The sequence below is a fragment of the Pseudopipra pipra genome, chromosome 3 (genome assembly GCF_036250125.1).
Source record: "Pseudopipra pipra isolate bDixPip1 chromosome 3, bDixPip1.hap1, whole genome shotgun sequence".
Lineage (NCBI taxonomy): Eukaryota > Metazoa > Chordata > Aves > Passeriformes > Pipridae > Pseudopipra > Pseudopipra pipra.
Window position 1 is genome coordinate 97649426 of NC_087551.1, and position 13464 is coordinate 97662889.

Consider the following 13464-nt stretch of genomic DNA (forward strand, 5'->3'; position numbering starts at 1 on the left):
TAAATCACAGTAAAAATGCCAGTGCTACATCCTTTGTGAACAACCTGTGGGTGTATGTGCAAGAAATCCTGCAATGTAGGTTGTATGTGTCTGTAACACCATGGGGGTCTAAGTCTACTCCACAATTTCCTTTCTGCTAGTATCTTTCTTCTGATTTCTTGGAATTGTTTCTTTTTTATAGCTTCTATTTCCTGCCCCTCTGTACACACTTCTTGTTTTACTCTAGATGAGACTAATTCTTTGATTTTATGCAGATAAACTAGGAATGGCAGGTAACTGAAGACTTATTTTCAAACACTGAAACTCTAAAGAAGAACAGATTACTGGTAGTGAAGGAGGTTCACATGGCACTACAGTGAATGATAATGCAGTTTGTTTTACTGTTCAGAATGAATGGAACTGAACATGTAACTACTTGCATGAGACTGGCATTAAATATGACCTTACACTGAAATAGCACTCATATTTAACAGCATTTACAAAACCAAATTAATAATTTCTTGAACACATACTGTATGTATTAACTTATTGTTCACAGAGATGTTTCTTAAAATCCCTTTAAGTCTTTCTTAACAAATATCTTTTTCTAGATAAGGCATTTAGTAACTAATTTTGCATGCACATTTAGATAATTGACTGTTTTTCTTCACCTCAGGCTCACCTGCTAAGCTTCTCCCTGATTTCAGGATTCTTAATTTCATTTTTCAGATCTTCAAAAGTCTGAGCTGAAGAAAGATTACAGTAAACTCTAAAATCATGATAGGGAGGAATTCCATGATCTCTGCCTCTCTGAATATTCATAGCTGCCAGATCTAAAGCCACAGTACGTGCCATGGAGAAGAGTCTTTCTGTTAATTCTGTATTGAGTAATTGTGATGGGACACGCATCTTACCAGCAACACCAAAAAATCCCCTTAGAAGTGGATCAATGCCTCCTTCATTTACAATCCGAAACGGAGAGAAGAATGCCTTATGAAGAGGTAGATGGCCTTGTGGAATTGGTTCAAAGTTTTCATCCAGTCGATACAGAAAAGGATTAATGAGTGTGTGACCAAACCTAAAAGCGGCAGTTGCAAACTCATTAGTTATGCCAGAATTAACACTGGGATCATAACCCTTATATTCGCCAAGCATCTTCATGCCTACCTCTCCAAAGATCTTAGGGAGCCAGTGGCTAAATGTTATGTGTTGCATTTCTGCACCAACAATTTTGCGTGTTTCGTGATATATTGTGTCACCGTCCCAGTGCGGATTGAGTTTCAGTAGCTCTGTGGCAATTCTGTTGTGCTCTCTAAACCACAGTGTGTGGATGCTGGTAAGACCCAGCTGTTCATTGGAGCGCTGATCACCAGCTAAAAAGCAGGGTATTGGGCTCTCATTTTCATCCCTCATACATTCTGTTGGTGGGCCAGTGGCAAATGGAAGAAGAGGCTTGCCAGATCTCTGTACGATGCCCTGTCTAAGAAGACCCCTTTGACTCGCCAAGTCTCTGATTTCCAGTGCTTCATGGTCCGAACTGCCGTACACATTTGACGCATCGATGTATGAAGTCAGCTGGTTGATCTGTTCTCGGGGGTAGACAGAATTCATCAGGAGAGATGTCATACCACTTCCACAAACTGGACTGGAGCGTACGAAAAACATGCAGCGCGCACCGTTTCGAACTCTGGGATCATTTGGTGGTATCATAATCGAAAAGCACGGAGGATCATTTGTACAAACAGAACTGCAATGCTGACCATCTGAAAATCTGGCCTCACTTAGGGCAGCTACGGTGAGGTCAAGGTCATGGTCAAGAAACTGACCCCATTGCATGAGCATGTGAGTGTACTGGTCATCAGGAGTTACTGTTTCTGTCCCAATCAGAGTAGTTGAAACCAAGCGAGGCATTGGGAGTGCATAACCATTAGAGAGCCTCCTGGGTTCAATCCCTCGAGGCAAATTAAATCCATTTTCATAGACTGACTTTAACAGACGTTCAAAAGCTGTCAGAGAAGCACCCCACATGGGATGCTGAAGGTTGTTGCATGTTCCATCGTGTGTCCTGTACTTCTGGTGGAAACACATATCTGAGCAGTTGTTCACTCGTCGATGGGCTGTACAACCTGAGAGATTAGCTATCAGATTCAAGTACTGGGGAGATACAAGGTCATTATAGTGATAACCTGAAACCAGAAAAGAGAGAAAGAGAAAAATCAAAGGCTTTATAGACTCATTGTCCCCACAAATTTATTTTAAATTTTATTTTATTACATTTCCCACTAGATTAAACATCCTTATTTTGAAAAGGAACAGTAATAATCATATACGTGTATTTGAACATTAGGTCATTTGAGCAACAATTTGACCACTACTAGGTCAGGAGGAAACTTTCTAAAATGCCAATTAAAGTACAACTTTTACGAAATTATCAGAAAAGGAACTTATTTGCTTACTTAAGAGAGCAGAGATATTTTCAGAAATAAAAGCCTCACATTGAGACAAATGGAAAATTTTCCCTGTATTAGTAAAAGCATTTTAAAAACTGTCATGAACACTTATGTGGACTTCAAGTCTTTATCTTTTTAGACTTGATAATTCACTGAACATTACTACTTTGTTTTGGTTTATTACAGTGAAAGTTGCAGAATTTTAAGGAAAAAAAAATCAATAAAAACTATAAAAGAAAATAACCACTAGTAAGATAGCCAAACATGGAATGTGATCTCTAGGACAAGTGATGTGGAGTAACTCCTATTCACACTACCCAGGACAAGTTTCTAAAGAAAACTAGTGTTTGTGTAGCACTTGGCACAGGTTTCCTCTGCAGTCCACACCATTTGCCTCTGGAACTAAAACATACTTATCATTTTCCTGCATTTTTTCTCAGTTCATGGAAAAATAATATATACAAAATATATACCAGAATTCATCAAAATTATGTATTTAGAACCTCAGATTAAGACTGTGTTGCATGATCTCTGTTGTGGTACGACAGCATGTGGAAGGATTGAAGACCATAAGGTCTCCTAGTATAATGTTGGATGACTGCGAATAGTAGAAGAGTCAGGCTGTGCCTTGTCCCTGTTGCCTATTAGGAATCATTCTAAAAGTGATTTTTACCTAGTAACATTTGGATTTAATATCAGGAAAAGCAAAAGTCATTGATTCTGGCTATTCTGCTACATCCGCATTATCTGCTTGTGTAGACCAACAGAACTGTGTCTGTAAAGTGAAATTTTTGCTGCTGAGAGATACATGCCCACTGTATCCATTGTGGAATTGGAGCAGGTTTCCTTCAGAAAATCTTTACTTTGTTCTCCTGGATTGAGTGTGGCCCTGAGCCTGATTTTTCATTTAAGCAGAAAAGAATTCACTGTTCAAGACTATATCACAAATCACACCAAAGCACAGTAAGTGGGGACACCTGGGAGATTCACTTCAAATGGGAGCTGCTGATCCAAAGCAAAAGGCACATCTTGAGGGACTAATGTATATACGGATGAATGAGGTTCCAGGATCCAGGAAGGAGTTCAGGAGATGGAATATTTGGCAGTGTAGCTGTATGCTTAGCGAACTAGAAACCATCATACACCACCATGGACCTTAATCTGGAAAGCCTTCAGTCAGGAATAAAACCAAACTAGCACTATATCAGTAAAAGGAAAAAAGGAAACGAGTGAATGTACAGTGGTACCGTGTTCCCACAGGCTCAAGGGGTTCCCAGCATGATGGCAATCGCTCAAGAATATGAACTGAATGCAGTTTTGCAAGAGGTTGGAGCTGGCTATTTGCACACAGTCGGGAAATGTTATTTTTAGTCCTGAGCTCAGTCCCAGAGTGCCTGCAAAGACACTGGTCTTCATCTAAATTTAACACATAAATGTGTGTTAGGCACGCTGGATCTCTGCCAACTTCCACAATGCAGGGCAATTGCAAACAAACCACCTAAATTCCCACTTTTTCTTTGTTGAAAGGGACTAGATTGCTCATAGCTGCCCAGCTGTGACAAGACCTGTGCTCAGTCAGGGCAGCTATGTTTTCTCAGCCTCAGGCTACAAGTACTTTACATGGTTTACAAGTCAAAGCAATCAGAGACCTAGTGCTTGCATTAGGCAAAACTAACAGGCTCATGTAGACATACAGAAATTATTTTATAGAATATTCCAGACTAGGAAAAAGAAAAACAAACCACAGAGCAAAACCAGGAAGTGCCACTGGGTAATGCAGCAAAATACATTCTTTAAGAATATTATTGATAGCCTATTATAATATGCTGGCTACCAGGGCAGTTTAATTCTAAAACTACGCCCAGAAAACATATCTTCGTTATAATAACACTCCTGCTTAAATGATTTTCATTCATCATGGAGTTCTTTCCTTATGATCATTATTCATTTGAATAAACATTTGTCTGCTGCGGTTATCCCGGTTGCCATCCCCATTTCTGAAATCAAGCTGTGAGCAAAACTTGACTATGAATCTTTTGGGTGGAATAACCTTTAGTACTAATTTAAAATAAAAGGTTCAGCTTCTCTTTTTAGAATTTCAAGTGGGATGCAATGTCTCATTACAGATTAGAGTTCATAGCTTTCTGATACCAGTCTTTAGTCCTTAATTACCCCTCATGCTGTAGGCACTAACTCTATCTCTGCTTTTGAAAAGGCTAGGTGCTGAGCACTTCCAGTCCTTAGAACCTGGCTAGCTTAACTCACATAATATTACTCTTTTTTTTTTTTCTTCAAACTGCAAGGAAGAGGTTTCATATAGTCATAGAAATATTGATTAGAAGGGGGACCTCTTATCCAGACCAAGCTCCTGCTTAAAACAATGCTGTCTTCAGCACTAGATCAGCTCAGCTGTATACCTGCCTAGAGGGCTTGAAAACCTTCAAAGGCTGAGACTCCTCAGCCTTTCTGGATAAATTGTTCCAGTGTTGCACTGGCCTTCTGGTGAGAAACTGTTTCCTAAAATCCAATCTGAACCTCCAAAGCAGCAATTTGTGGTCACTCCCCTTGTTATACAATCTGGCACTGCAGAGGAGAATTTGGCTCCATATCTCCTTGAGATATTCCAAGGTTTTACATTAAAAAAAAGTCTCTGAATGGGAAATTGTCAAGTTTCTCAATTGTTCCCAATGCAAAACTGCTAAATAACACCTGCCATTGGGCTCTCCATTTCGAAATAAAATGAAATAAGAACAAAAATTACCATTAAAAAATCTGAGTATTAGGCTATTCAAATGAAAACAGATTTATTTCGCTATTCAAGTTTCCCTAAAAGCCAGGCTTCTGTGGATTCTGTATGGCCAAAAAGCATGCTCTGATTGTGAACAGAATTTCCCGTATCGCAGTTGGCTGATTTTGTGTTCATTTATCTGTATCCCTAGGCTTTAATGCCAGTTTTTGGTAAACTTTAGGTGTTTGACTACTTTTCACTAGAATTTGTAATAGTGAACCAGTTCTCACACATTGCATTTCATATGTTGCTAGTATTATATTCAATACGCTTGAATATGCATCTAATCAGAGAACCAAATCAAATTAGCTTGCTCTTATAAAACATCAGCCTTCAAAGAGTTTTGAATAAGTTTTTGTGGTAAACAACTCATCACAAATTATTTACTCAGCCTCTAATAATGAGCTTCTTTTACTAGTAAATGTTGCAGTACTCCACAAACCTTGCAGCCTTTGGCCCCATAAATACTTGCCTAGTTCATAGTTAGAGTTAAAGTTTTCGGAAGTTACAATAAATACTCAATTATAAACATCAGAAAGAATATAATAAGTAAAAGTATTTCCTCTAGGTTTTCAGTGTAGTTTTTGGCTATGTCTCAAATCTCTACAGCTCTCCTAAAACTATCATTATTTCCAAACATTTCAGTACTATGTTTCAAGTCTATCCACACACATCCACACATTAGCTGTATATGCTCCAGCTGGACTTCATGAATTTGAACTTGAACTCCAATACCTAAAAGGCAGAAATTAAACTTCACCTTTTTTTTGCTATTTCTTAAAAGCAATAAGAACTGCATTTCTCAATACATGAGCTCAGTGTTAAAAGAAGCAATTAGCTCAGTTCAATGTGGACTTATAGAATAAGTAGCAAATAATTCTTTGAATACTATTGTGGTACATGCAGAAAGCTTGGTTTGTAAAGTATACAAATCCTTCTTGTTATATCATCTTTCCTCCTTGCCAAGGCATGCCGACACTAAATGGTTTTTCTTAAAGAAACAGGAACAAAATACTGCTTATTTTCAACACACAAACAGAACACCGTTGTCTCTGTTCTGCTATGAGACAACAGTCCTAATAAATTAACACACATGGAGTTAAAAACCAGGATGCATTATGCACTTCCATTATACTAATTTTGACCAGTAGAAGAATTTGAATCTGAACTTTTGCCTAATATGTCAACATGAGAAAAAATAAAAACATTCTACTTGGAGAGCTCAAACAGAGTTACATCATAATGAACAATGTGCAAACCAAGGACTGAATTTTGTAAAGTTTTGCAAAGTCAAATACTTCACCAATTTCAATGTAATGGTTCTGTAATTGGGACCAAAACTCAGAAAATAAATGTCTCCTGAAGTATAATGAATTAAGAAGGCAAATACACTTCAACATATTAAAATAAGGAAAGAGTACTGACTTGTTCCATTCAGGTCAACCATCAGACCATCTTGTACATGATCTTGAATAAGCTGTAATGTCCTTTCAAATATTTCCCCAGCTCTTGCTTGCTCAACAGTGTATGGGTCCCTTGGGTATCGAAATAAGGCTAGCAAATCATTTGGAGAACGAGGACGACTGATAGATAATTTGGAAAAAACAGTAAATGTACACAGGAGTTACAAAACAACAATACTACATAAATCATGTAAATGTTCAGCAACGTGATTAGTACATACCTTGGTCATTCATCTCAAAATGGAAGGCAAACCAAAAAGGAAAAAAATTAATAAAATAATAACACATTAAATATTTAGTCGCATTTTAATACAAATTATCTCAGCAGAAAAACTGCTGCAGGGAACAGAGATCTCAACAGGACTGTATAAACAATAGGAATCCTTACATGTTAAACTGTTAGCTTCTCAGAACTAACCAGATGTTAACAATGTCTTTTAAATAACAAAACGGTTTCTTGTTTAATAAATCTTCCATTATTTCTAGTACATACAAAATTAATTCTGACTTCTCAGAACAAAAAACCCCAAAGGAGATACCTGTCAAACAGATGTGTACGTGTTGAATTTATTGCTCTGTCAACAGTCGCAATTGCTTCCACAATTGATGTTTGTACAAAAGGATCTCCATTTCGGCTGACATTGGGAACTATAGAAAGAGGAATTCACATTTTATTGCAAAAATGGCCACACACAAAAAGATACTTCTGTAAAACAGAGTCTAGACACGACATCATTTCGGTTGTACAAAATAAACCCTTGTTCATTAAGCATTAGTTCATCCAAATATAAAATTCTTAACCATCTTGGAATTCTATCAAAGCATATTACAGTGGAACAAAACTTATTTAAAACAGAAGTTAATGTAAGTTTAAAAGTCATCTTGCTTCTAACTCTAAAACAAAATAAAGATAAATACATATAGTGTTTGACTGTCCATTAATCAGACCTACAATTTCAAGTACAGATGATCAAATAAAAAATGAGTTGTTATTATTAATTTTTTTTCTGGTGTGGTGTATTATCAAGTTTCAGGTGTTGGATCAAGAGCCTGACCTATATCCTCTGAAATCAATGCAGATTTCCCCTTTGATTTCAACTAGTACTGAATTAGTATTGAATTCAAAGAAAGAATTTAAAGGGCTTACCGGAATATGTTACAAGTGGTACATAATGCACATATTTTACTGTACCTATTTGGTACAGTAAATTAACATTGGTTTTCTCTCGAGCATAGTATAATAAGCAACACACAATAATTTTGAAGGGCAGTAAATATCTTATCTATTTTGATCACTACTTTGTTTTCTACTTTAAAATTATCTTTTTCATACTAGATTAAAAATCACATGCTTAAAAGTTACTTAACAACTCTACGTAATACTGGAAACTCACTAATGGATAGGCATCTGCCTTTTAATGGAGTGGTCAGTTATAGCTGGACGTTTGTACAACTATCTAGGGCTAATAAGCTTCCTTTCAATCTAAACAAAGAACTACCAGATCCAGGGGCAACAGCTAACAATTTCCAGAGAGTGTTTAGATTGGAGAAGTCACACAGGAAGAAGGGTAGAGTAGGGAAAAAGTCCAAAGCAAATATATTGGAATAAAATCAGCAGATGTACAAAATCAGATGACATAAAAACTGTTGTTTGCAAGCTTTTCATTATTTTTTTTCTTTTTTTCTAGGCAGTTTTTAATTATTCCTGCATAAATGGCAGCTTAAACTCTGTCTATATGAGTTTCATACTCTAGACCCAGGCAATCAAATCTATCTATACCATCAAATAAAACAGTCCCTGGCACTTCATAGCTGTAGATGAAGCCCCTTTCTGTGTCCTAAGGTAAGCCTCAGGCTCCTGACAATCTACTCCCAGCATCCAAAATGAGCTGACCCTTTCCATGGTTCCTGAGGGCAAATAGTCCCTGATCTGTCCTAATTACCAAGTGTTCTCCTTGCTTGACACTTTCATAGCAACCATAGAGAAACATTATCAGATAATATAATTTACAGGTTTGCTACTCTCACTTTAGTTGTTTCAGAGAATGTTTGTGTGCCACAAACCATCTGGATAGAGCAACATTGCAGACAAGTTGCAAGTTATCCCTAAAGATTAGATTGTGTATTTGACCAGCAAATTCTAATAGGTTCAAATAATATCTTGAGAAGAAAGTTGAAAGACTGACTTAAGCCCAAAGCATAGTTTGTTTTGAAGCTTAACTCCTAGAGACATTCCTATTCCAACATATTCCCATCTTATTCACATCTGTAAGATTAATGATGAAAAAAAAATCGAAAAACAGAAAGAGAGAATTATGGAAGAAAAAGAAAAATTTGAATAAAAGAGCAAATTTAATATTTTATTAATTTTTTCATCTTACACATTAAGCAATTAGAACAAAACTAATTATCTAACTCATACCTCTCAATCATATATCTTACCATTTACACTAAGCACCATACTAACAGAGGAGTATCCTATGGTGTTCCGGGCAACACATTCATATCGACCTTCATCAGCTGTTCCAACATCGCGAATGGTAAGAAATCCCTCCGGACTAACATGAAATTTTCCACTCTCAGTCACTTGTACTCCATCCTGCAGAAAAGCCCAGAATTTAGTTATTCTAAATACACTTGTTTTCATACATGAATTTTTGTAATCTTTTTCTCTTCTATTTTTATTTTTTATTTTATCTTTCTATTTTGTATGCCATGATCATAGTCAGATATATTTAGATAAACTTATATAGAAAAAGTACATGTAATTCTAAATTGTACAATGTATTTCTTTACTTTTAAAAGTACTCATTATTATAAATCTAAGTATTTAATTAGCTATAGGCTCTCACCAACTAAAATCTATGACCCAAAATAAGATAGCACCTCTTTAGATCATATATATTTAATTTTTCTCAAAATTAACCAGCAGAAATAGATCTCAAGAGCTTTATGTGTATCAGTTCTTCATGTGCTATGCATTTAGAAGCTATTTAAGGTTCATTAAAGTACATTTTCTAATGCTTGCTCATTGAAGAGATGAAGATAATCAGAAAAATTGAAAATCAATATTAACAACTCATTAATTCACTGGTAACTCTGCTAATAGCTCTATAGTTTGATATAGCAATTATTACACCAATGGAAATCAAAGCCACAGAGAGGTACTAGTTACTGAAGCCTGTCCTGGTTGAAGTGTCAACCTAACAATGTCAAAGAGCTCAGCAATACAGTATTTTTTTATTGTTTTATATCTATAACATCATTGAAAGCATGATTATTAATAAGATATTTGCACAGAACTGTCTCTAAATACAGAGACACTTTAAGGAATATATGTTATGAATTTTAGCTGGTCTGTATAATGATTTGCATAACTATATATGTATATTTATTCCTTTAAAATTCATGTTTAGTATCTATATACATGCTCTGTATTAAAGATTTATTGATTAAACTTCAGGTAATGTTTTCAGACACCAGAGCAAGTAATAATTTGATAATGTGCACTTTAGTTGGCTAATTATGAAGTGATAGAAAAGCTGCTGCCCTTCTGCAATAACTGAATATCTAGTACCTTATTCCATGTAATGACTGGCTCCGGCTCTCCTTGAGCACTGCATGGGATCTGCACATTTGTGCCAACCTCCACTGTCATGTCACTGGGAACACTGGCAAATACAGGAGTCACTAAAAAAATACAAATGATCCATTGATAAGGTATGAAATACAACTTGTGCAGAAAACAATCTAAAAAGAGGTCAGCACTCCTATTTTTATTAGTTACTGAACATTTCTTAATCTATAATACTAGTCTATCTGCAATTTTTTAATTGCTTATAACTTTGTCTTAGAGATCAAATTCCTTTCTCCTGGAGAAACTGGCTTCCCATGGTGTGGACGGGTATGTTCTTAGCTGAGTTAAAAACTGACTGGATGGCCCAGAGAATGGTGGCAAATGGAGTTACATCCATTTGGTGGCTGGTCACAAGTGGTATTCTTCAGTGTTCAATACTGGAGCCAGCCTTGTTTCCTATCTTCAAGGATAACCTGGATGAGGGGATTGAGGGTACCCTAAGCAAGTTCACAGTCAACACCAAGTTGGGTGGGAGTGTTGATCTGCTGGAGGGGACGAAGGTTCTGCAGAGGAATCTGGACAGGCTGGATCAATGGGCTGAAGCCAATTGTATGAGTTTCAATAGTGCAAAGTGCCAGGTCCTGCACTTGGGTCACAACAACCCCATGCAGCACTACAGGCTTGGGGAAGAGTGGTTGGAAAGCTGCCCAGTGGAAAAAGACCTGGGAGTGTTGGTTGACAGTGGCTGAACATGAGCCAGCAAAGTGGCCAAGAAGGACAAGGGCATCCTGGGTTGGATCAGCAACAGTGTGGCCAGCAGGACCAGGGAAGTGATTGTCTCCCTGTACTCAGCACTGGTAAGGCCACACCTCAAATCCAGTGTTTAATTTAGGGCCTCTCACTACAAGAAAGACATTGAGGTGCCAGAGAATGTCCAGAGGAGGGCTGGTAACAAGAGACAGAACAAAAGGAAATGTCCTTAAGTTGCACCAGGGGAGGTTTAGATTAGATATTAGGAAAACTTTTTGCATAAGAAAGGGTTGTCAAGCACTAGAACAGACTGCCCAGAGAAATGGTAGAATCACCATCCCTGGAAGTGTTCAAAAAACGTGTGGATATGGCACTTGATGACATGGTCTAACAGCGAACATAGTGGTGGTGTTACATTGAAAATTGGACTTGATGATCATTTGAGTTCCATAAATTTAGAGTTCTGATAGCTAAATCTGTACAAAGTCATCACAATGAACATTCCATTAACTTCTGTCATCTATTTTTAAGTTTGAACTTTTTAAGTAGCAACAACAGCAATTTTTTAGATGATGGAAGCAAAGCCTTCCACAACACATTCAACCATGAAATTCCCAGCCTGACTTCTGAGCTGCTAACTCTTGACAGCATTCCTACCTCCCTGACACCAGCAAGCCTTAGCCCTTAAACCATCCTCCAATTCTAAGGACAGACTACACACTGTTACCTAAATCTAGTGTGAAGAAAATTAATGTATTTTTTAATTCTAATTTTTTTCAAATCCAGATTGGCACCTGGCACTCAGATATCATGAGAAGCACACACCAGATCATGAAGACGTTAAGAATTGTATTTCTTCTGTAATGTATTAGTGTTTTGGGGGGAGTGTGACAGGGCAGAGGGCTGTGCTTTTACAGAACATTATTTGGCCACACAACATACATTTATACTACCAACCAAATCTGGCCCTGCTGTTAAACTGTTCATAAGCAAATGGCTATCAAGGACCAGAAACCATTTCAAATAAGGCATCCAGAGACTGGTATCCAGCACTGCGGGATACGAGAGCTTGGCTCTATGGATGTGAGCCACGCCATGCCAGCAAATAGGCCTGGACCACTAATCCGTATTCATTAACACTGATTTAGCCACAGTGACCACTGACTAGACATTCCTCAGATGAACAGTCCTTTTGTTAGAAGCCCAGAATTAAAAATGTTCTCTTCTTGCACGACTGAAAGCAGCATTGCAATTAATCTATGGAGAGCTCCAGTTTCAGGTTGTATATTCAGCATTCAATCTTGTATTTACTATCTTTTAGTGACTGGAGTTTGCAACCTGAGTTGCACAAAAGTCCTTATATTAAATGTTCCTCAAATTCAGTGAAGTTTAACACAGCTGGAAAGGTACAAAACTTTTTAAAACTGAGATTTGCTTAATATAATTTTAACCAACAATTTTATATAAGTAGAAAAAATTATCTCAATTTTGACAAATCTATCTTAGTACTACTCTTAACCAAGAAAAATCAATGGAATTTTTTTTATAAACTTATAAGTTTAGGAAGACATTTGAGCCCCTTTTGTTAAAATACAGTTTAAAATTTGGTCACTAAAAAGGAATGCTTTGAATCAAATGGTTAATCTCCTTGAATTTAGTTAAACATCAAAGTACTTAAATAAGTTATGAATGTTAATATGATTATAATTTATCCTAGAAGTAGCTTACTTAGAATTTACTTGAAGAAAAATATTAAAAAAATGGAGTTTGGGGTTGGTTTTTTAGGGGGGTTTTTTGTGTCAGTTTATTTTAAGTATAAGCAATGACTTTTCTTTGTGAAGTTCATTCTGCTGTTGTAAAATAAAGTTCTGTTCATGGAGATAAAATATTATGTGAATAACACTATTTAATTAACAGTATAGAGCCTTACCAGAAAACAGACTTTTTCCCAAGCATAGGAATACTGTCATCCTCAAAGAAAACCTCCACTCATTACCAAAAAAAAAAGTAAATCAGATAAATCTCTTTCCAGGAAGACAGATTGTTCTAAAGGAATGATACCCTGTACAAATACTGGTAAGTATCCATACATGTTATTTATTAAAAGCCACTTGGGATCTAAAAATAGATATACTCAGAAACAGTCACACACAGTACTGTGTATTTTAATGTAAGCTTAAATATTTCTTTTTTTTTTTTCCCCCCAGCAGCAGTGCATGGAGAGCATACCTCTAGGCTGTACAGTCAGATACACAACAATTCGTTGAGATCCGATAATGTTGACAGCTTGGCATTCATACTGCCCCTGGTCATGCAGAGCAACCCTGGAAATCCTTAGGGTTCCGGACGATAGGACTAAGTGTCTTCTGTCAACAGACAACTGGCCTCCTGGAACACACAACAACGGCATTTGCTGTTTATAGCAACAGTCCCTTTGTGTCAGAAAAAGGGAAACCC

At 36.8% G+C, this 13464-nt stretch overlaps 1 protein-coding gene across 5 annotated transcripts in view; it reads right to left on the reverse strand.

Moving 5' to 3' along the window:
• The window catches only part of PXDN (peroxidasin), an 89229-nt gene that overhangs the window by 21082 nt on the left and 54683 nt on the right, over positions 1–13464 (reverse strand). For all 5 annotated transcript variants that reach the window (XM_064650437.1, XM_064650436.1, XM_064650440.1 and 2 more), the window contains 6 exons: positions 13237–13395; positions 10258–10370; positions 9123–9279; positions 7220–7328; positions 6643–6800; positions 662–2165 (listed from right to left, as the gene is read on the reverse strand). In XM_064650437.1, the coding sequence (XP_064506507.1) occupies positions 662–2165; positions 6643–6800; positions 7220–7328; positions 9123–9279; positions 10258–10370; positions 13237–13395 (2200 nt within the window). The remainder of the gene's footprint in view (positions 1–661; positions 2166–6642; positions 6801–7219; positions 7329–9122; positions 9280–10257; positions 10371–13236; positions 13396–13464) is intronic.